General features: G+C 52.1%; 2 protein-coding genes across 4 annotated transcripts in view; one reads left to right on the top strand and one right to left on the bottom strand.

The window, feature by feature from the left end:
- The first annotated feature begins 1952 nt into the window (after positions 1–1952).
- The window catches only part of DET1 (DET1 partner of COP1 E3 ubiquitin ligase), an 84013-nt gene continuing 64907 nt past the window's right edge, over positions 1953–21058 (top strand). The window contains exons 1-2 of the mRNA XM_074317471.2: positions 1953–2252; positions 5604–5681. The gene's annotated coding sequence lies outside the window, so the exon portion shown is untranslated. The remainder of the gene's footprint in view (positions 2253–5603; positions 5682–21058) is intronic.
- On the bottom strand, positions 2841–9458 carry AEN (apoptosis enhancing nuclease). Of its 3 annotated transcripts, none has more exons than XM_019726733.3 (4): positions 9356–9458; positions 6429–7032; positions 3963–4163; positions 2841–3462 (listed from the first exon to the last, which is right to left on the bottom strand). In XM_019726733.3, exons 1-4 carry the CDS (start codon positions 9433–9435, stop codon positions 3226–3228), a joined length of 1122 nt encoding a protein of 373 aa, XP_019582292.3. In that variant the 5' UTR covers positions 9436–9458; the 3' UTR covers positions 2841–3225. The 3 variants fall into 3 exon arrangements, with proteins under 3 accessions (XP_019582292.3, XP_074173576.2, XP_019582293.3); XM_074317475.2 differs by having other exon boundaries at positions 8127–9409; XM_019726734.3 differs by lacking the exon at positions 9356–9458 and adding an exon at positions 7512–8053.

Genomic DNA, 21058 nt, shown 5'->3' with positions numbered 1-21058 from the left:
CCAGTAGTTGCCCCTGACACACTTATTCTGGGGGACGTGTTCTAAGACCCCCAGTGAGTGCCTGAAACTGTGGATACGACTGAGCCGTAATCCACTTCCACCTCGGCAGACGCAGCATCTCCAGTAATCTTTACATTTTTCCGTCCAAACCTGTTCCTGAATCTCTGTAACCACCCCTTACTTGCAGTAAAAGGCCTGGTGTCACTTGTCTCAGGGGGTCCATTGCTGAAAGCCTCGTCTCAATGTTTTCTGGCACAGCACATTGCCGTCAGTGGAAACACATTTTCTTTTCCTGTCTTCCAGCCACAAATTTAATGCCTTTTCCATCTTCACTACCACTTATCACGCACTGGCTGTAACTTAGTTTGAGGTGTGACAGCAAAACTAACATGGATTTCTTTTTCCTTCACAATTTGGAAGATTGGATGGATTCATTCTTACCATAGAGCTTAGCAATCTCACCGTACATTTTTTTTTCTTTCCCTATTAGGTTCAGAACTTTTACCATTTCACTTAAAGGAGCACTTTATGGCTTCCCTTTGGCATGCGATTTGGGGTCACTATTAAGTAAAATCAGGGTTATTTGATCATAAGTACTGTATAACGTGAGTTGATCTAATAATTGAGACAGCTGACCACTTGACTAATGGGGTGGGGAACATAAGACAGGGTGGAGGTGCCGGGTAGGATGGAGCAAGACAGCGTGAGATTTCATCACATTATTCAGAATGGTGTGTAATTTAAAACTTATGAATTATTTCTGGAATTTCCTATTTAATATTTTTGGACTGCCGTTGAAAGTGGGTAAATGAAACTGTGGAATAAGGGGGGACTTCCCCAAAAGAATTGAAAGCAGGGTCCAAAAGAAATATTTGCACACCCATGTTCATACCAGCATTATTCACAATAGCCAAGAAGGGGAAGCTATCCTAGTGTCCAAGGGATGAATAAACAACATGTGGCATATACACCAAAATGAGTATTATTCGGGCTTAAAACGGAAACTCTGAAACATACTACAGCATGGATGAACTTGGAGGACGTTATGCTAAGTGAAATAAGCCAGTCACAAAAAGACAAATATTGTAGGATTCCACTTATAAGAGGTATCTAGTCAAATTCACAGAAACAGGAAGTAGAATTGTGGTCACCAGGGGCTAACGGGAGGAGGGAATGGGGAGTTATTGTTTAATGAGTGTAGTTTCAGTTTTACAAGATGAAAAAGCTCTGGAGAGCAACATGAATGTACTTAACCCTACTGAACTCTACAGTTAAAAATGGTTAAGATGAGAAATTTATGTTGTGTATTTTACAATTAAAAAAAAATTTAAGATAAAAAACATGTGCATAGCTTTAGGGAAAAACAAGTTAAATAAATGTGTGCTCTATAACAGGGCAGTTACAAGATGTTAAAAATAAACTATGTAAATTCTGTAGCTCTAATATTTTCTCGCCACCTCCCAAAGCGTCATCTTGAAAGCCACCTACCTCAAAGGCCAAAGTACCCGGCAAGAATGCATCCCAGCACCCCAATCCCTCCACCAAGCCACCCTCCCACGCTAACTTGGGGATTTGCAGAAAAGGTTCACTTTTCCAATTGAGTTTTATTCCAGAACAGTCTTATAACAATGCTGATTTAAAACCCAGTACATTTCTGGAACATGAGTAACAGTTCCATCTTCCTTCAACCCACAGGCAAAAGAATCACAGCTACTGCTCAGCTGTGAGTTTGGAGTCAGCTGCAGATTTCTAAAGAATCCAGAACAAAGTCCTGGAGCCGGGCCAGCAGTCGTCCATGACTCAGCCAGCTCCCTACTCTGCAGAAGGGGACAGAACTGGTGACAGAACAATCTATGGCCCCGAGCTGGAAGGAGTGTGCTTTCAGTGGGGTCTCTCCCTTCCTGGCCCTGCTGATTTTCTAAGATGGACATGAAAAAAATTCACTGGTCACCTCCTGCTCACCGCAGAGGGGCCCAGAATGCACATGAATCGTGTGTCCCTGAAGAATGGGGAGAAGCCTCGACCTCCGTGCCTCGTCCTTACCCAGGCCCAATGCCCCACCTGCTGGAAGAGGCAAGCAAAGACAGTCTGCGTGGTCCAAAGCCCCGCGACCAGAGGGGCGTGTTCAGGGGTCCCCCTGAAGAGGCTGAAACGAATCCTTCAAGAAAAGCAGCGGCTCCCAGGGCCCAGCGATCACTGTGTCAGGCACTGTACAGGCTGCTAGCATATCGTCCTCTCGACAACCCTATGAGGTAGGTTATGTCATTGTCCCCATTTACCAGGTGAGGGAACAGGCTCAAGAGTGAAGTCACCTACTTGCCTCAGGTCTCAAAGTTATGAACTGAGAAGCAATGATGGGGCTCAAACGTCCATATGGCCTGAGCTCTTGGTTACCCCAATACCCCCAAAACCGCCCCTTAGGAAACAAGAAAAGAGGGGTGTGGGTGAAATAACAACAGAATCCTTTTAAAAATTTGGAAAATACACAACCACCAGTGATTCTCAAAGTGCCGGAGGGGGCACCAGCCTGCGGGCCAGGACACTGCATGACTGCCCAAGCCTCAGCCCCACCAGAAGCGCAGACTGGTGGCCTTGCTCTTAATACAGGTCCCAGAATGCAAATTGCTGTCTTGTTTCTCAGGCTCTGCTTAGGGGAGCCTAGTGCTGCGTGGGCAAGAGAAATGCCAGATTGGGGTCAAAATAACTATGCCAGTCTCCACCCAAATCTTATCCCCTTTCCCTGCTCCTGGAATAGTGGCCGGTGTTCCTGGAGCCAAGCATTCCATGGGACCCTAGCCCAGCCCCTCAGGTAGCCAGGAGAAAAGGGAAGATATTAACTCTAAAGATTCAGGGCATGTTTATTCTGAACGTGACAATGGCTCTGGAGGAAGAGGTAGGTGGTAAAGAAAACAGGAGTTAAGGGCGCTTAACAGCCGCACCCCACCCTTCGCAGGGAGGTCTTATCCCTTTAGATACCGCTGCTTGGGGGTGGGGAAGTGACAGCCTGGGACAGTCTGTTGGCGCAAACCCTACTCCTGTGGGGGTCCTAATAGGTAGCCCACCTGACATTTTTGTGGCATCTGTAAAGTGCCACTAGCAAAACCACAGGGGTGGGGGTGGGGGTCTGACAACAGCCCTGGAAAGAGGACGAGGATCCCAACTCCTCGGACCCTGGGGGAAGCGGGCTGCAGCCTGCCCTGCCCAGGTGACACACCCTCTCCTCCCTCACGCCCTCCTGTCCTGCGTCTGCCCTGTTGCTCCGCTGCTGCCCTGGGCCAGGTCCTCAGGCCAGTACTGGTCCTCCATATACTGCGCCATGTCCGTGCTGCTGTCAGGCTCTCTGTCCTCCGGGCGCATCCAGAGGCTGCCGGCCTCCCGTTGTTCCCATTTCACCTCCACCAGCCGGTAGAGCTCCATGGCTGTCATGGCGTCTTCCACGGACGAGTGCCCGTGCCGGCCCACCTGTGGACGAGAGCCCTGTCAGGCCTGACAAGACGCCCGTCACGCCAGCTGTGTGTACAGGCCCAAGAACATGAACTCTCAGAGGAAGGGTGCGTGGCTTGGTACCGGGAGAAGGGCGTGGGCTTTTGTCAGACAGAAAGGCGGTGGAATCTCAGCCGCAGCACAAGCCACGGAGCTGCCCTAAGCCCTTTCCTCAACTGTAAAACAAAGGCTGGAGGAGCAGACGGAACCATGACTGAAACACAGAAGGAGCAGGCGTTCCCTGCTGGCCCTGAGAGCCTGGGAGCACACGGGGGACATCCTGGAGAGATCACCCGGGACAGTGTACCCACTGGGGACAAAGGACGCTGGAGAGAAACCCAGGGCGGCATGTACACGCGTGAGACCCCTGCTTGATCAAGGTCCCCAAGACCTGGACTGGACTGGGTTGGGAGGAATGACAAGGGGTCGCAGGCACGGCCCACGGCCCACGGCCCACGGCCCGTCCGTGGCTCACACACCTGGATCCTCTTGTGCAGCAGCTGCAGGGCCAGCTCCTTGAGAGAGACCCGCGCCCGGGTATGGAGGCCGGGCTGGCTGAGGAGGTTGGGGACGGAAGTGGTGTCCCGGGTCTGGCTCCGAGGGTGGACGTACTTGAGAGCCCGGAAGTCGTTGTGCAGGGCGTGCCCCACCACCACCTTGCCCTTCAGGAGCTTGAGGATCTGTGAGCAAAGACGGGAGTCAGGAAGGCCCCACAGGCGGGCTGGCGCGGCGGGGTCCGGGGGTACACAGATCCCTCTGGAGGGAGGCACGCGGAGCGGGGAGACCGCGAGCCCCAGCCAACCACCCCGCCCAAGGTGGAATCCAGACCCTTCTACCGGCTACTTAAGGGAAGCACAGGCAGAGCCTGTAAAACGGGGCTGCTGCCAGCAACGGCCACGGTGGCTGTGAGCAGAGGCTGTGTGGGGGGGGAGTCCCCGTACTCCATACCAGCCTCTAGACCTCAGCAGCCCTCCCGTCCCACCCACCTCTTCCTCCAGCTCCTCATGGCAGGTCCCAGCTAACAGGTCAGGAGGCCACCCCAGGACCCCCATCCACACGTTTTTTCCTACAGGGGACTCATTGCACTTTCTAAGCACACAGTTAGCTCTGGCCTGGTCCATCCACCCCCTACGGTCAGCTCACTGTAAACACGCAGGGACCACGTTTGACTTCACTGACGATATTCTGTGGAAACTCAGCACACAGGCCGGTCACTGGGTGAAGTCCGCTGAGCGGTGCCTGGCCCTGGAGACACCCGACACGGCCCCCCACACAGTCCATCTTCAGGATTGTTTCTGCACCTCTGCTATGCAGGACCCTACTTCTCAGCCTCTAAGCTTGCTGCCTTGCTCAGCCCTGACCATCTGTCTGATGTGTACCTCTCTTCTCTGTCTTCCATCCTCCTTAGGCCCCAGCGAGGCCACGTCCACGGGCCTGCAAACCCGCCAGCCCCCGTTGCTGGGCTTGGCTCTCCTTATCACCAGCTGCTGGCCTCCCACAGTCTGCCTCTGCTGGCAACGTATGTTTATCGCTAAACTCAGCTTTCACAGCGGGTGGATAGGGAGCATTTACTTTAGTGGGAGGGCCGTGCCACCACTCTAGTGAGACCCCACTCACCCCAACCAGCCATTCGGTGGGAAAGGATCGAGCGTGCTGCACACTGGCTCAGAGTCTGGGCAGACAAGTGCTTCTGCTCTTGGGGTCACCATCAACCAGGCTGAAGTCAGACCAAGGAGCTAAGGGTTCACCACACGCCTTCCTTCCTGTTGTTTCTATTTCTGATCAGCCTGCTTGATAAACAAGCTGCAAATCTTGTGAGAGAAATGCTTAGGCTGTATCGTACGTGGAAAAGGAAGACACAAGACACTGCATTCTAGTAGTTCCCCAAATTTACCTGACCCCAGGAATCACACAGAAAGGTGAAGTAGTTCTGCTATAACGTTCATTTGGAAAAGGCAAAATGTTCCAACATGTTTGATATATTAGAACATAATTTGAGAATAACACGATTTCGCCCTTGACAAACGCTAAGTGAACGCACAAAACGCACAGCCCTCAAAAACCTTCCAGCGAGCTCAATTCAGCCACCCACACCTGGCCTCCCCACTTTCTGATTTCAGGTAACAGTCCTTGGACCACTCCAGGGATCGCAAGTCCTGACATCTACCTCCGCAAGGAAACTCCAGGTCTTTTTCAAGGTAAAGTGCCATCCTTGTTGGTATATTTACGTATTTCTTAACCATTTAACACATGCAAAATTGTGTTACCATTGTTATTAGGTTTCCATCTTTTCATTTTCGCGGTGTCACTGATGATGTTTTTTTGTGTTGTGTCCCTAACCCCATTTTCCCCATAAGCTCTAAAGTTTTTATAGCAGAAGTTTGCACAGTGTGAGATTTTTAGGGATGCACACATCAGAGCCCCCCTGGGCGCCTAGACACCAACGGGATCAGAGGGATCGGGGGACAAAGACCCAAGATTGTTAATAAAGCTTTCAGTGTTTCTTCTGCTCAAGCATGGCTGGGAATTTCTGGCACATTAGTGTGGCCCTGCTAATGAATTTGTTTTCAAAGCGCTGAAGAATTAACCTAAGGAAATACACCAAAACATCAACACCTGAAGGGGATAGCACTGTGGGCCTTACAAATTTCACACCGACGTGTTATATTTTATAACAGAAAAGAAAATGTAAAATGCACGCTGTGTCATACCCCGCCGTTGGCACCGTCTTTCCACAAACACGATCACGTATGACACCCGGCCATGCTTACGTGCAGGTAGGTCAGGATGTGTACTCACCCGTCTGTGAGAAGGAACCCACTGTTGGGAGGAGTTAAGTAACTTTGCCAAGGTCTCTCGCTGCCAGTGGCAGTGGTGGCACAAACCCAGGGCTGCTCTTCGCACGCCATCACACTAACCCCAACGGGTCCCCAGCCTGCCCTCACCTCTTTCTGGGCCACCTGGAAGGGGATGGCTTTGCGCATGTGCTGCCGAGTGATGCCGCTCCAGCGCGTACGGTAGTCCACGACGGGCATCTCAGGTCGCACGTACTTGTCGTAGAGGACGTCGCCGTGGTAACTCACCACCGAGCAGCGGGCCAGCTCACTCACCCGCCCGCGAGGACCCGTGCCCACCATCTCGCAGTCGATAGCCACACACTTGCTGGGCAGGGGCCCAGTGGATTCCCTGGGGGTGGGCTTTCTGCTGCATGGGGCACTTCCGGTTTCGGCCCGTGGACGCTGCCTCCCACGGCTGGCAGCCTCAGTGCCTGGCGGTGCCTCTAACGACATGGGCGGTGGGGAGGGTCCCGGCTCTGGGGGCGTGCTCAGTAGCCCCTGCTCCTGCAGCAAAGCCTTCCGGGCCATGAACCGCTCGTGCTGTCGGCTCTTCCTCTTGTGCTTTCTCCGAAGTACATCCTTGGCAAGGGGGCTGGCCAGCAAAAGACACAGGCTCTGGGCAGGCTCAGAGGCTTCCCGGGGGACCATCCCAATCTGCTCACCACTCGGGGCAAGGGAGTCCTGCGAGGTAATCTTCCCATGGGCCAGCACCCTGGAGAGAGAACACACAGGGCAGAGAGGGCTGGATGAGGCGTGGGCCAGGCCAGCCCACCCTCCGTCCCTCCTGCAGTGCTTTCCTGCTGGGCCTGTACTTGTCTCAGGTTCCTGGACAGAGTGGAGGACCTACTTTAATCATAATTGCATTCGTACAGTCAGTACCACACGCAAACCGCCGCTGTAAGTACTTTACATAGACTCACTGAGCCTTCCAACAACCCACAGAAAGTATCCTCATATTACAGGTAAGAGAATGGGGGCAAAGATATTAAGTAACTTGCCCAATTAACAAGAGACCAAAGCTGATATGAGCCCCCAATCCCTGCTATCTGTCAGACTGTGTGTGGGGACTGCAGAGCTGGTGGTGACTGAACTCAGGCAACTCCTGATTTGGCAGAGAGAGAGGAGTCAGGAACTTGCACGGTTGTGCTAAGGATGGAAGCGATGGACTGAAAGGGCAGGTGCCTGACTTACCTGGCCAGGTACTGGACCAGGCAGATGGCTAGGTTAGGAAAGGCCTGGCAGTGCAGGAGACACTTGAAAGCTTTAAAGGGTTTCAGGAAGGTCTGCCAAGAGCCCAGGAAGGGAAGGGCACCCCGACAGAGAAAATGCAGACACAAAGTCCAGAGGGAAAGCACATCACAGCAGGAGGGCAAGGAGCCTGGTGCAGCAATTAACTGAAAAGCAAGGAGTCAGGAGTGAGAAAGGTGGGCAGTGAGAAAGAATTATTCCTGGAGAGCAGTAAAAGTTTGGGCTTAATCCAGAGATTAACTGGGAACCACCAATCTCCCTAGAGAGTGTTAGAGAGAGGGTGGCAGGATCAGAATCTGAGCCATCGCAGCAAAGATGAAGAGACATGGGAGGGAGAGGGGAGGTCAGTGCCATGTGCTGATGTGTGGGCCGAGGTGAGGCAGTGACCCATCCTGACTCATCCTCCCTCTGCTTGCTCATCCCTTCCCGGAGAAGGGCCTTCATTATAATCTACTTCATCGTCATTTGCCAAGTCATACGTTAGCCAACAAATACAGAACCTCACTCTGTTTGCCTCAGCCCCGCAGTGGGGACAAGGCCCGAGAAGCGGAGACTGACCTCTGTGGGGGAGGAGGGCGCTGTCCCTTCTCTGAGAGGGCTGAGGGCCAAGCAGGTCAGCTGAGGCAGGGACTAGGGTCAGTGGCCTCCCGGACCCGCCTGGCAGGGTTTCACAGAAGCCAGAAATAGGCTCCCTGAGAAAAGGTCTCAGTGGCCTTGTGTTTCAAGAGACGAGGGAAGTGCCCTTCTCCTCGCCGGGATCTTGCTGACATGTCAAAACCAACAATTACATATCAAGGGTACTCTTCCCTCATCCTGGGCCCCCAGATGAGCTGTCAGTCTAGGGAGAAGTTTCACTCAAATAACACAACTGTTACATTAAGGACAAACACAAATCTCGCTCCAGCCCGAAACCTGTGTTTTGGGGGATCAGCAGCCACCAGGCCTTCCCGGCGGGGGCCCTGGCCTAAGGGAAGGGTCCCAGCAGCAGACCTCAGAACGATGGCCTCACAAAAGTACAATCGCCAATGGCATCAGGGCCACCACGCTGCTGGCTGATCAGTGGGCAGTTCTAGGCCCTGCTCGGCCACCAAAGAACCAGATCAACTGGACGAGGTGGCCAGTCTCCTCCCCATAAAACAAGCGTTTACTAGAGAGTTGAACTGCGTTAGGGGCTTCCCCAAAGCAGTTCGTTACCAGAAACAATGAAGAGGTCGGTTTAAAACGCCGATTTTCGGACCTACCCCCACACCTGAAGGTCCACTTGGGGGCAGGGGGCCCGAGAATCTGCATTTTAGAGAGCGCGCGACCCCACCCCCGAGCCATGATACTAACTATCGCCCGAATTTGGGAAAACCGCGATGGCTGAAGATCCCCCGTGCTACTAAAAAGTTCGCGGGACAAGGAAGTCCGAGGGAGCCCCGCACGGGCCCCCACCCCAGCCGCCGCCGCCCTCCCGGGAGTGACGCATGGCGGCCTGACCGCTCCCCGGGAGGGACGCGGGCATTGGTCACTCAGTAGCTGCGGCGGTTCCGCGGGCGCCCGCCAGGCCGAGGCCCATGGCCCATCGACGTCCCCTTAGGTCCGAGACCCCCGAGCAGGGCGGGGACCTGGGGCGGGCAGCGCCCTGGGCCCGGCCTGCACACCAGCGGACCAGGCGAGCTGGTCGGCCGGGTCTGGGCGTCCCCGCCACAGGCCGGGGGTGCAGACACACGCGGGACCCCGCGGGAGGGGACACGCCGCGCCAGCCCGCTCGACTCTGCTGTCCCCACAAGGGTCCCCGCGATCACCTGAAGCTCGTGCGCGAGACCTCCGGGGCACGAGTCCTCCCGCCCGCACGTGGCGTCCGGGTAGCCTGCACTGCCCACATGTCCGGGCAAGCCCCGCTCTGGCTGCCCGCCTATTGGTTCGCTGAACGGCAGTGCCCGCCTAAACTATCTTCTGATTGGTTCTCTGGGGGAACCTGGCTGTCTGCGGGTAGGCGCGCGGCAGAAGGGGAGGGAATCCCTAAAGGGGCGTGGTTTGTGTTTCCAGTCGGCCAAGCCAGCGGGAAATTTTAAAGAGACCGAAACGGAGCGTGGCCTCTCGCCCGTGTCTCGCTCCCATATGTGTTCCCTATTTCCAATGCACCCCGCTCCCTGGGTCGGGATGTGGGCTCCTATAAATTTCGTGCCTCCAAAGGCAGAATGACAGAGTACACGCCCACAGTTGCAAAATTTTAATAATAACCCCTATCTGAAATCTACGTAATGGGCACTAAAGAAAGGTTTTTTGTTTTTGTTTTATAACTAATGAGTGTTGAATATTTTTTTTTTTAATTGGGGAAGGGGAACAGGATCTTATTGGGGAACAGTGTGTACTTCCAGGACTTTTTTCCAAGTCCGGTTGTTGTCCTTTCAATCTTAGTTGTGGAGGGCGCAGCTCAGCTCCAGGTCCACTGGCTGTTGCTAGTTGCAGGGGGCAGAGCCCACCATCCCTTGCGGGACTCGAGGAATTGAACTGGCAACCTTGTGGTTGAGAGCCCACTGGCCCATGTGGGAATGGAACGGGCAGCCTTCGGAGTTAGGAGCCCGGAGCTCCAACCGCCTGAGCCACCAGGCCGGCCCAAGAAAGGTTTTTAAACTCGGGTTTGCTACTTTGGCAGTATTTTTTTTTTCACTTATCCTTTTGCAATGCTTTACTCATAAGTATTAAGTTCCTACTATGGGCTGGACACTGAGATACAGAACAAGCTCAGTCCCCGACTAGTTGCTCTTGGGGCGCAGTAACAGAAAGGCTAGCAGTTGGCGTCTTTTTAAAAAGTGTCCTTAAATGAATGCAGTGGAGTCTACACATAGCATTTGAATGCTGACATTATCGGCCGCTAAAGCGCAGCTATCTAGAGAATCCACCAGATGGCGCCGCCTCCTTGCTTATCGCAGCTCTGGACACTTGGCTGCTGGCTGTTCCCTAGAAAATCCACCAGATGGCGCTGCCTCCCTGCTTATTCAGGGTCCCAGATGAGAGCGCTGGAAACCTAGCTGGTGCCTGTGTGAACCAGGTCCATGCCGTTAAGGGAAGGGGACCCAGATGCCCTGACCCTTGGCTCACCAACCCTTTTGCGTTCTGAGACACCTAGAAAGGTACCTCAAGAAGTAGTAAGCTGTTTATTTTGCCGAGGGACCTAGAGGTTAGTCGCACAACCTCTGCAAGCCTTGGTTTCTGCATTTTTAAAATGGGTGGAAGGCTTGGCCTATATTCATTCTTTTCATATATATTGAGCTTCGTGAAATGGACGAGATGCTGATGCGGGGAGGGGAAGGGTAAACTTTCAAATGGGATAAAACTCTTACATGATAGAGGAGATTAGTAGAGATGGTGGTTGTCATTCGTTCCTATTTCGTGGAAGGGGTCCTGTGGGTGTCCAACTTAAGGAAAGAGAAAAACCATGAAAGAGGAGGCAAAGAGACTACTATTGGGTATTGGGGGGACAGAGTCCCAGAGAGCAGTTTCCAGGCTCTGGACCTCACGTGGAAAGGTGCTGGCTCGGGTGGTAGATGGTCATCAGCTGTGACTAGTTGGCCATTAGCTGTTACCAGTTAGTCATTAGCCACTAATATAACTGCCATGACTGAGCTAGCAAGAGTGGATTGTGGATTGCGGATTGCAGAGAGGTGGACTGCAGTTAGTAAGTGAGGTTGGTTGGCAGAGAAGCGGACGGCGGGTTGCGGATGGTGTGGCTCCTGCTTCCTGGGTCTCCAACCTAGCCGCCAGCGAGACTATAGTGGTGTGACTGCCCTATCTATGGCTCCATGGGTGTTCCTGTTTGGCCCCACCATGTCCTGTGTTCTTATGTGGCGAGCGGGACCAGAGACCCCGCATGACAGGTATTAATCCATGCTGTTGTGTATTATGACTCTTCTCTTGCTTAGTTATAGTAACAACCCAGCGTGGTTGTGTCCAGCACTCTGATTAACTAAGAGACAGCGCCGTCTGGTGGATTTTCTAGGGAACAGCCAGCAGCCAATTGTCCAGAGCTGCGATAAGCAAGGAGGTGGCGCCATCTGGTGGATTCCCTAGATAGCTGCGCTTTAGCGGCCGATAATGTCAGCATTCAAATGCTATGTGTAGACTCCATTGCATTCATTTAAGGACACTTTTTAAAAAGACATCAAATATTTGCGATACATCCTTTGTAACTGCGTACTTAGACTTACAAAAAAATATGATCAAGCAAAAGACTTAAAGGTATGCAATACTGGCATTTTGACTGTGGATAGCCGTATCGCCAATCCCACCTTTAGGGATTTCACCCTCCCATTTTGGGGCTAAAATATCTCTGGCTTCTACAAAAGCTGGGGCTCCTATATAAAGGAACCCCTTTGAGCTTGGGCTTGATGGGAGAAAGCCCAGACCCAAGCCCTGCCCCTATGGACCCCACCTTGCCCCTCTACCTTATCCATAGGGAAGCATTTGAGACATAGGGCTTGATCTGTTTTGCGCTTACAAAAAACATTGCCACCGTCAAAGCGCCCTTCTGCCTGCCTTGTGCTGCTGGACCAGGTGCCGATAGGAAGGGGGTTGATCTGGTCATTTTTTTAGAGCCGTGGTTCTCTAAGTGTGGTCCCAGCCCAGAGGCCAGGCTTCACCTGGGAATTGGTTGGATCTCCTGACTCAGAAATCCAGCGGTGGGGCCCAGCGATCTGTTTGAATGAGCTGACTGACAGCTTTCGGATGCACGCGCAGGTTACAGATTCCTTGTTTGGAGGGTATGAAGCTGACAAAATTCTGGGAGCCAAAGGCAAGTGGTTCATTTTATTCAAGTAGATCCCCTCTATTAGGACTCTTGATCTAACAGTGGCTTTGGACCTACCTGTCCCCAAGACACTTACGGTGCCTTTATACCTTCTCTCCACTTCTGAGAATTTCTAGGGATCTTACATCCAGGTTAAGGTTCATATGACTAATTTTTAAATGCAAAATGGAGGGATTTGATCTAAGGAAAATTTATTTTCCACTGATACTTGTTCCATTCCAGACTAGTTCCTTCACATAGAAAATTAATCCTCAAATCGGTGACGCAATCTTGGCTGAATCCTGGAATTGCCTGAGGATTGTTAAAAACATTCTGACACTTGCTTGGGTCAAGCCCCAAATTCTGATTTAACTGGTCTGGGGTGGTGGGGCCTGAACAGGGAGCTTTTATTTTTCACAGCAGGAATTTTATTATTTTTTAGTGTTAACAAAATTCTTAGGATTTTCATGAGAGACTTGAAAGAAATTTTCAATTACACTTGACCTTGAACATGGAGATTGTCAAAACGCACACTCACTAGGTGACTATTTTGCAGCTGATTTCCGAGAATCGCCGCTAGAGTGCAGCTACCCAGAGGAACCACAAGATGGCGCTGCCTCCTTACAAATCGAAGTTCTGGCCACTTGGCTACTACCTGTGTGAACCAGGTCCCTGCCATTGAGGGAAGGGGACCCAGATGCCCTGACCCTTGGCTCACCAACCCTTTTGCGTTCTGAGAAACCTAGAAAGGTACCTCAAGAAGTAGTAAGCTGTTTATTTTGCCGAGGGACCTAGAGGTTAGTCGCACAACCTCTGCAAGCCTTGGTTTCTGCATTTTTAAAATGGGTGGAGGGCTTGGCCTGTATTCATTCTTTTCGTATATATTGAGCTTGTGAAATGGTCGAGATGCTGATGCGGGGAGGGGAAGGATAAATTTTCAAATGAGATAAAACTCTTACATGATAGGGGAGACTAGTAGAGATGGTGGTTGTCATTCGTTCCCATTTCGTGGAAGGGGTCCTGTGGGTGTCCAACTTAAGGAAAGAGAAAAACCATGAAAGAGGAGGTGAAGAGACTATTATGGGGTATTAATCTATGCTGTTATATAGTATGACTCTTCTCTTGCTTAGTTTCTAACAACCCAGCGTGGTAGATGTGATAAATTCCATTTTACAAGGCGGGGGGGGGTATCTGATGCTCAGAGACGTTAAGCAACTGGCTCAAAGTCACACAGCCAGTGAGCGGTAGAGCCAGGACTGGAAGTGGGGTGCGTCTGACTTCAAAGCCCGGACTCCCTCCCCCGACTTACCCCTTAGGGAGTACACAGCTCCTTGTTTTACACCCTATCTATCAACACGGGCTCTCATCCATCTCTCAAATCAGGAGTGAACCCCACTTCCCTCCCCAGATGTTTCACTGAGGCAGGCTCTCTCCCCCTTCTGTCTGCACAGCAGCCCTGAATGCTGTGGGCTGCCTGGGAGAGATTTGACTCCCTTCTCTCCCACCCACTTCCTGCTTATCCAGGCCCCTGTTCTCCAGTGAAAGGCTGCCACCCACTGAGTGACACCAATTTGCAGCCTTCTCAAGTGTGAATAAGATTTCTAATAGGACCTGCTGCCTACTAGCTACAGGCACGGTTAGGAGTAAAGAGGAAATTTAAGAGGCAGGAAATGGGGAAGAAGAGAGCCAGTTTGGGGAGCTGAAAGAGCAGCTGAGGCAGTGACGGCAGCAGCCTCTGTGCGGAAGCGAAGGGCTGATTAGGTTCAGAGAGGTTAAGTGCCTGGCCCAAGGTCACACAGCTTGCAAGTGGTAGAGGCAAGTGAGCTCAGCCAATGGTTGCATTCTAGTGTTCCCTAAAGGAGTACAACTTCCAATCCCACCTAGGTTTATAAGATGCTTTAGTCTTCTAAAGGAAAGACTTTACCAGCCTTTTCTGCCTCTGGATGCTGCTGACCAACCCTTCCCTTCTCTGGCCCGAGGACACTGGGATGACTTGTGCCTGCTGAGGGTGGAGAAGAAGGGTGGGGATGTATTTAGAAAGGACTAAGGAGGGCTTAGTTCCCATGGAGGGTCTCATCTTTGGGACTTGATGACCACCTTAGGGCAAGGTGCCCCCCCCATTTCTTAGGCTTGCAGATAGGCTGGGATATGATGCTTATGACCACTGCTGCTGCCACAGTGGGGGGCGGCCCCCAAGCACAGTTGGGCCACTGGGCTTCCTCACCCCAGTTTTTTGGTGACGTCTCGGGTCCAGCAGCACTGAGGCAGATTCCGGGGCCAAAAAGATATTCCGTACACACAAGTCTACTCTGAGCCCTCGGGGAGGCAGCAAACCAGCTGCAGGTCAGGTGTGGCCTTTTGTTGTAGGGCACCAAACACCGCTGGCACCTGGGGCATGAGCACAGGGCCCTTTATGCACACACATGCTGGGGCTCTCTCCTGTCACACAACCAGACCTCACGCTGCCGGCGCCCAACCAAAAAAAACGGTTGCTGGGTGAAGCAGTGAGGAATTGAGGGGAAACTCTCCCCGCCCTTTAGTTGGTGGTGTGGTCACAGCCCAGGCTCCTGAGGAGAGAGACCCTGCCTCCTCCCCCACCCAAAGCTTTCCACTCACACCGCAGTCTGTCCTTGTTTCTGGAAGACTCTGCCTGGGGTACGCTGCCCAGGGCTGTCCAGGGTGGTTTCCAGCGCTGTTTTCTAGGAGACAGAGAAGGCCCAGAAAAGAACACAGGGAGGCAGAAGCAGAAAGCGGTCGCGGCCCAGCCCCCACCCCGCTGTGAAGGCCCACACCATGCGGCAGACTGGGATTTGTTGTTGAGCGTAGTGAGACAACAACAAAATCACCGGTCTTCCAGATGGGGCTGGCCATGCGTATCTGCTGCTTCTCAGAGGCACGTCGGGGTCCTGGGCCGTCCCCTGGGTCATCCAGCCAACACGCTGCTCCCACCGCCAAATCTGTCTTCTCCCACCGCCCCTTCCTTCCCTCCGAATTCTCTAGAGCCTCTGCTCAGAAATGGGTCAGGGGGAGTTCTTATTTACTTTGTTTTCCTTTTTTTTCTTTTTCCTGGCGTGTAACATACTTCCTTGAATAATCAGGACATCTTATCTTTGAAGGGAGGCAGGTGCGGGGCTGGTTACCTTTCTTCCTTAGTCATAAAGCTAGAGCATCACGGAGAAGGGGAAAGCAAGCGCTGCAGGAGGCGGTGAGCCCTCTCTACCAGGCCCCTGGCTCTCGCCCACCTGCAAGTCTACCGTCTTGGTCGGAGTGAAAATCGCGCCGGTGCTCCCTGAACCACAGCTCGGCATGAAGTGGGGGTGCTGGGGTAAGCAGAGCAGAAAGTAGAGAAGTGGAAATTGTTGTGGGTGGCAGGGGAGGGTGGATTCCTGCCCCTGATGTCCCCAGGTCCCGCACAGCACAGGGCTTTCTGGTTCGTTTCCCCAGCCTGGGGCACTGACGGAGGAGAGGCAAGGCCCTCGCTGGCCGGGCCAGCCTCTAATTGCAATGCTATATCCGCTTCTTAATTAGCAAAGCCACAATGTCCTGATGGCTCAGAGAGCATGGCCCTAATTGTATTTCTGCAGCAGCTGGACGATAATTACCCTTCCCTGCTTTTAATTTTTTCTCCTTTTAATTGAAAACTCTTCCTCTGTGGCTCAGCTCAGCCCTCCGTCCTTCTGCTTGTTCTCTCCATCCTGATTGGGGAAGGGCTTGTCTGGAGGCTTATGGGGTGGGGGTGGGGGGGAGGGAGAAGACTGGGAGAGCCCAGGCTGGTGGGCCTGAGAAAGCCGTGAGGTTCTCCTGTGGAGGATGGATAACAGAGGCAGCCTCAGGAGGATAAGGCCCCTTTCTCCCCACTCCCCAGTGGGGTGCTAGCTCTTCAACTTCAAGCTACAAGAAGCTGAGGACTCCCCCTGCCCCTCTGCCCCGTGTAACCAAGGAAGAGGGAAGAATGTCTTATCTTTTATTTCTTTTAAAATAAGAGGAATAATGAACAACCTGTGCCTCTTTGGCTGTTGAGAAAGGGCTAGAACATCACCCTTGGTGTGTGGTTTCAGAGACAAAGAGCTGAGCTAATAGTAGAGACCGGGCTGATGAAGGTACAACGTGTTAAAGCCGCAGGCGTAGTGCCTTGGGTATTCCTAGGAAAACATGCCTTTCCAGGGAGCCCTCGGGTGTTACAAAGAGAGTTCAGAGAGAATCCTGCTGTCAGGATATTCCCCGTGACATGCCATTGTCATTGGTCATTGTTCATTGTTACCTGCCTGCGCCTACTACAGAGCCTGGCTCACGGTCTGTGACCCCAGCTGGCAGAGACAGAGATAGCTTAGGACCATGCGAACACCAGAATCCACTCTCATTGGCTTTTTCCTTGAAGGACCAATGAAGATGGACCTGAGCCTGACAGTGGCCCTAGGTTTCTAAAATTCTTGAACTCTGGGTTCTGTCTGGGTTGGGGGAAGATGCAAATAGCAAAAGAGGCTGCCATCGTCTCAGAGAAATGTACCCTGAAAAAAAAAATGACCTGCCCTTGGGCCCACCCACTTCCTCTCCCCCACTTGGGGTTTCTTACCTCTGGATTTAGAGCCATCCCCTTAGCAACGCTTGTTGCCATGGTTTCCTCCCCTGACAGTAATGGGTGATAGGGACCCTTAGGGTGGACACTCCACATAACCATGGTAACAATTAACTGAGCTTTCATTTCTCTTTTGTGAAGAGAGCTGGGGATATGAAGCGTTTGGAAGGGGGAGGAGGGGGAGGGTCCAGGGCTAGAGCCGTCATTGCCAGAAAGAGGAAGTTAAGAGACTTGTCATAATACTAGTCAGGAAGAGTCAGTGCAAACATTTGTTGAGCCCCTACTTTAAGGATGAGTAAGCTTTAGGGGCTCAAAGGGACAGAACCCCTGATATCGAGGGGCTATCGTCTAGCACTGGGGCTCATGGTCCCACGGAAACCCTGGCACAGATGGGCCACTAACGGAGGTGGCCCTAGCTAGCATCGTGACGATTGAGCATCTCTCTCCTTCCAGCATCCGCTGCAGCCAACAACCAAGAAAAGACTGACCGAGGGGTCTGTACTCACGTTGAGGCTTCTCCTGGGCTGTTACGCTATTAGAGAACTTCCGTCTTAGAAGGGAGGGCATCTTGGTGCTCTTTCCTTTTAGAGAAATAAAGACTAATGCCGGCAACCCTAAATTGGACTATTCGATGCAGGGAGAAAGAGAAAGCCATGCTTGCCCACCTCCAGTGCCACGAGGGACGGGGGTAATCTCCCTTCCAAGAAATCACCCTCACCTACCTGTCACAGGCCTTCCTGGAAAGTGATGGGTCTGCCCTTACACTGAATTAGAGGGTCATTGTCTCATTTATCCAGCGCTTCTACTGGTGACTGAAAATGCAGGCCAAAAGGGTAGTTGTGAAGAATTAAAGTAGAAAAAACAAATAAAACTACCGGGGGGATACCAAAGTTGGGGAGAGTGAATTCAAAACCTGAGACATCTACGCGTCATCGATAACACAGCTCTTCCTTTTTCCAGCTTCCCATCCTCAGTCCCAAAAGTTTTCACCAAATCGCTATATTTCTCGCGGAGATGACGAAGATCCCTGGACCCTTTGTGGACTGGTACCAGCAACCTGCACCGACTTGGAAAGATAACCATAATATATTTTAAAGTTAAAAAAAAAAAATCTGTAGAACAATGTATTATTCAGATGTGTTCAAGAAAGCTACAAATAACAAGGTAGCAAAATTTGTTCTTGCGAGTCAAATGTAACCTGGATTAGCCAAAGCTAATCCCAGATCCTGGGACCCAGAACTCTGAGTTCCATTCTTTGCTACTGGATGGAATTGAGGCAGATTCAATCATTCTGGGTACCCTGTTCACTCAACTAGTCAGAAAGGGATAAATGGCGCCCTTTGATTGGTTGACAAGGCATTACACACCGACCAATGAAAGAACGATTCTCCCTTTCTGGCCAATAAGATTTCAGTTCTCTTCTTGAAAGTAGACCCTTTGTCTATAAAGAAAACGAGCAGAAAGGGGATAGTAATTTTTTTTTTTTTAAGCCACTGTTGCTATGGGACATTATTGATGTGATCAGCGATAGCTGCCTCAGAGAATTCATAAAGGAAGGCACCTCTTTGGGAAGAAAAATACAAAAAGCACACCAGCTGTCTGGTCTGGACTGAAAAGTTTCTATAGTAACATGAGAGGAAAAGCATTTTAATGTAAATGTCCACAAAAAAATGATATCTAGCCACCCCATGGAGGTTATCTTTTTTGTTGTTGTTTGTTTTTTTTTTGTTTCTTTTTTTGGCCTTCTTCTTAGACTGAAATTATGATTTTTAAAAAACTTTGTAGTAGCAATGAGTGAAGGAAAAAGTGAAGAGACAAGGAAAGTAATATGTATTTACTGCTACAGGGCCTCACAAATAAAGACATGCTAGTTTCAGCAGGAAACAGAGACCTCCCCCATTCCTGTGGTGTCAAGTGATAGCCTACCTTTCTCCTTGGAAAGAGAAAGTTCATGTCTCTTCAGAAGTGTTCTAGAGGAAAGAGTGCGCAGAGCACAGCTTGTTTTATTAACTTAGCGATTCCCCCTTATCTCATGCTGAGAATGCTACAGCTGCCTCTGGAAAATTATGGGTAAGGTGGTGAGCTCCCACCCAGATATTACAAATGAACGCAGGCAGGCACGACAGACAAAGTGAAAAGTGGAGTCAATGTTTCTTGATCAGGGAAACGGAAAGAGTTAGAGGACCAGGGGCTTTCAGTGCTGTATTAGCGAAGGGTGAAGGCAGTGCTGGAGAGAAGAGAAACTTGAGGAACCAGATGAGGGCGATGCTAGTGGCGGCTTGCTAAGGGAGCCCCATTTCTACCTACCTGTGTGGTCTGTGGGGAGAGTAGAGAAGGGGGGGACACCTGGAATTAGCAGGTGTTCAGGGAGGGAGGCACCACTGACAAACCAAGGAAAAACCTTGGTTGTCTTTATCAGAGACACCTTTGGACAATTTCCCATCTCCCTTCTCCTGATACGTGAAGAGCAAGTGTGTTTTTCTCATTTAAAGGGGATAAAGGGTGTGTATGGGGTATCAGCACCTCGGTCTAAAGAACTAAATTTTTTTTAAAAGCCCTAATTGTAAATCCCGGAGGAATAACTGGGTAAGACTTGGTTACCTCTCTGAAGGGGGAGGAGGCGAAGGTGGGAAGGATTGCGGTGGTGGAAAAGTAGCTGCTTCGCCAAGCACCTTGGCTTAAAAGGAAAAATTCCCCCCAGCAGATATTTTAAAGAATCAAGGTGCTCACGGATAATTAGTGGCCAAAGCCCCGCCATTCACTGTAACCAAGGCAACAGGAAGCTGGGGCTGGTTGCCTGGTAACCACACTCCAGTGCCAGGGTCCTGTCTGCTCTCCGGCTCCCCCACCTCGGTGCTCTCCTCCTCCCCCACCTCCGTTAGCCCTTTTGTGATAAGGCTTCCCCCTCCTCCGCGGCTTTTCCCCTCCCTGGCAAAGCAGTCAGTCTGCTCCCTCATACAAAGAGCAATTTGCGCTCCTTTGGCCCAAAACGCGGACCTTGATGTTCCTTTTGGACAGATTTCATCTACACCCAGATATTGCGACCCAGATGAAATATGCTTCTTACGTTGGCCTCAACAGCTCCCTCCGTCCCACGCTTTTCACTTCATGCACCCACGTTAAGACGTAAGGAGATTGTGGGGAGAGAGAGAACACAACTTGGATGTGGCGATTTTTCGCAGCGCACAAGGCCTGGGGGCCCGTGTGGAGCCACTGTCCCGTGCGCCTACGCTCACCACTTAGCAGGCGCTCGTCTTTGCGCTTCGGCACCAAGTTATTCCAACTGGTTTTAGAGAAGGGGAGATAGGACGCCCTCCTAGAACCCGACACGTAAACCCCTGGAGAAATGGGGACGATGAGTCCCCCCTTTTCGGCGAACCCTGCCTCATTTCCTGGCTTCCTCCGCGTGGGCTCTGAGGGACAGCGACGCGCCGGAACCCATCCCAGGCGCTCTCGGGCCGTGGCGCTGTCCAGCCTCTGGTGCTGAAGCTGGAGGCTCGTACTCCCCGTGGGGACCTTCCGCAACCAATTCTGACCCCCGAGGGTGGGATCCGAAGGGCACGCGCTTTATCCCCCCGGGGAAAAGGCGAGACTACGGCATGTCTGCACCGGATGCGCTTGTTTTCCCAGCAGACTGGGCTCCCTCCGGGGCGCAATCCCCCACGCCTGTCCTTTCCCCTCACCGGGTTAGTGGAATTATTTGCCCCCGTGGCAGAGGGTAGGAAGAGTTTTTGCACTGGGATGATTACACAGTTGCCGCCTGGAGCTTCTCACGTTTTCTCCGTCGGCACTTGGCAGTCTGGGACTCCTGGCGCTCAGATCTTGTGGCGGATGGTGGCTGGCAAGGCAGGGAGGGGAGCCCTGGAACACCTAACCCGGCCGTTTTCCGGCGTGCAACACCAGGCCTGCTGCATGAGGGGTCTGATGGGTGAGCAGCGCGGGAGATGAGGCAGCGTCTGGAGAGCGCGCGCTCTTGAGGCCGTGGGGCTGCCTGCCCATGTTCGGGGAGGGCGCCGGACCGAGCCAGACAAATGGCAAGCCGGGTTTTGGCCTCTCCCCGCGGGTGGGAACGAGGACTAGACGCGCCCACAACTTGAGCTGGCTGAGCACCTCGTGGGAGCACTTAGCTGCCGGGCTGCAGAG

The sequence above is a fragment of the Rhinolophus sinicus genome, chromosome 13 (genome assembly GCF_057876585.1).
Source record: "Rhinolophus sinicus isolate RSI-liver-muscle chromosome 13, RSI-T2T, whole genome shotgun sequence".
NCBI lineage: Eukaryota > Metazoa > Chordata > Mammalia > Chiroptera > Rhinolophidae > Rhinolophus > Rhinolophus sinicus.
The sequence above is the reverse complement of the archived record's forward strand: the minus strand, read 5'-3'. Positions and strand labels throughout refer to the sequence as shown.

Bases quoted from the DNA above. Each gene is read 5' to 3' on its own strand.
- AEN (XM_019726733.3), bottom strand. From the start codon at position 9,435: ATGTGGGCAGTGCAGGCTACCCGGACGCCACGTGCGGGCGGGAGGACT. The intron at 4,164-6,428 runs GTGAGGGCAGGC...CTTTGCTCACAG, and splicing joins TCCAGGTGGCCCAGAAAGAG to ATCCTCAAGCTCCTGAAGGG. The intron at 3,463-3,962 runs GTGTGTGAGCCA...TCTCGTCCACAG, and splicing joins TGCTGCACAAGAGGATCCAG to GTGGGCCGGCACGGGCACTC.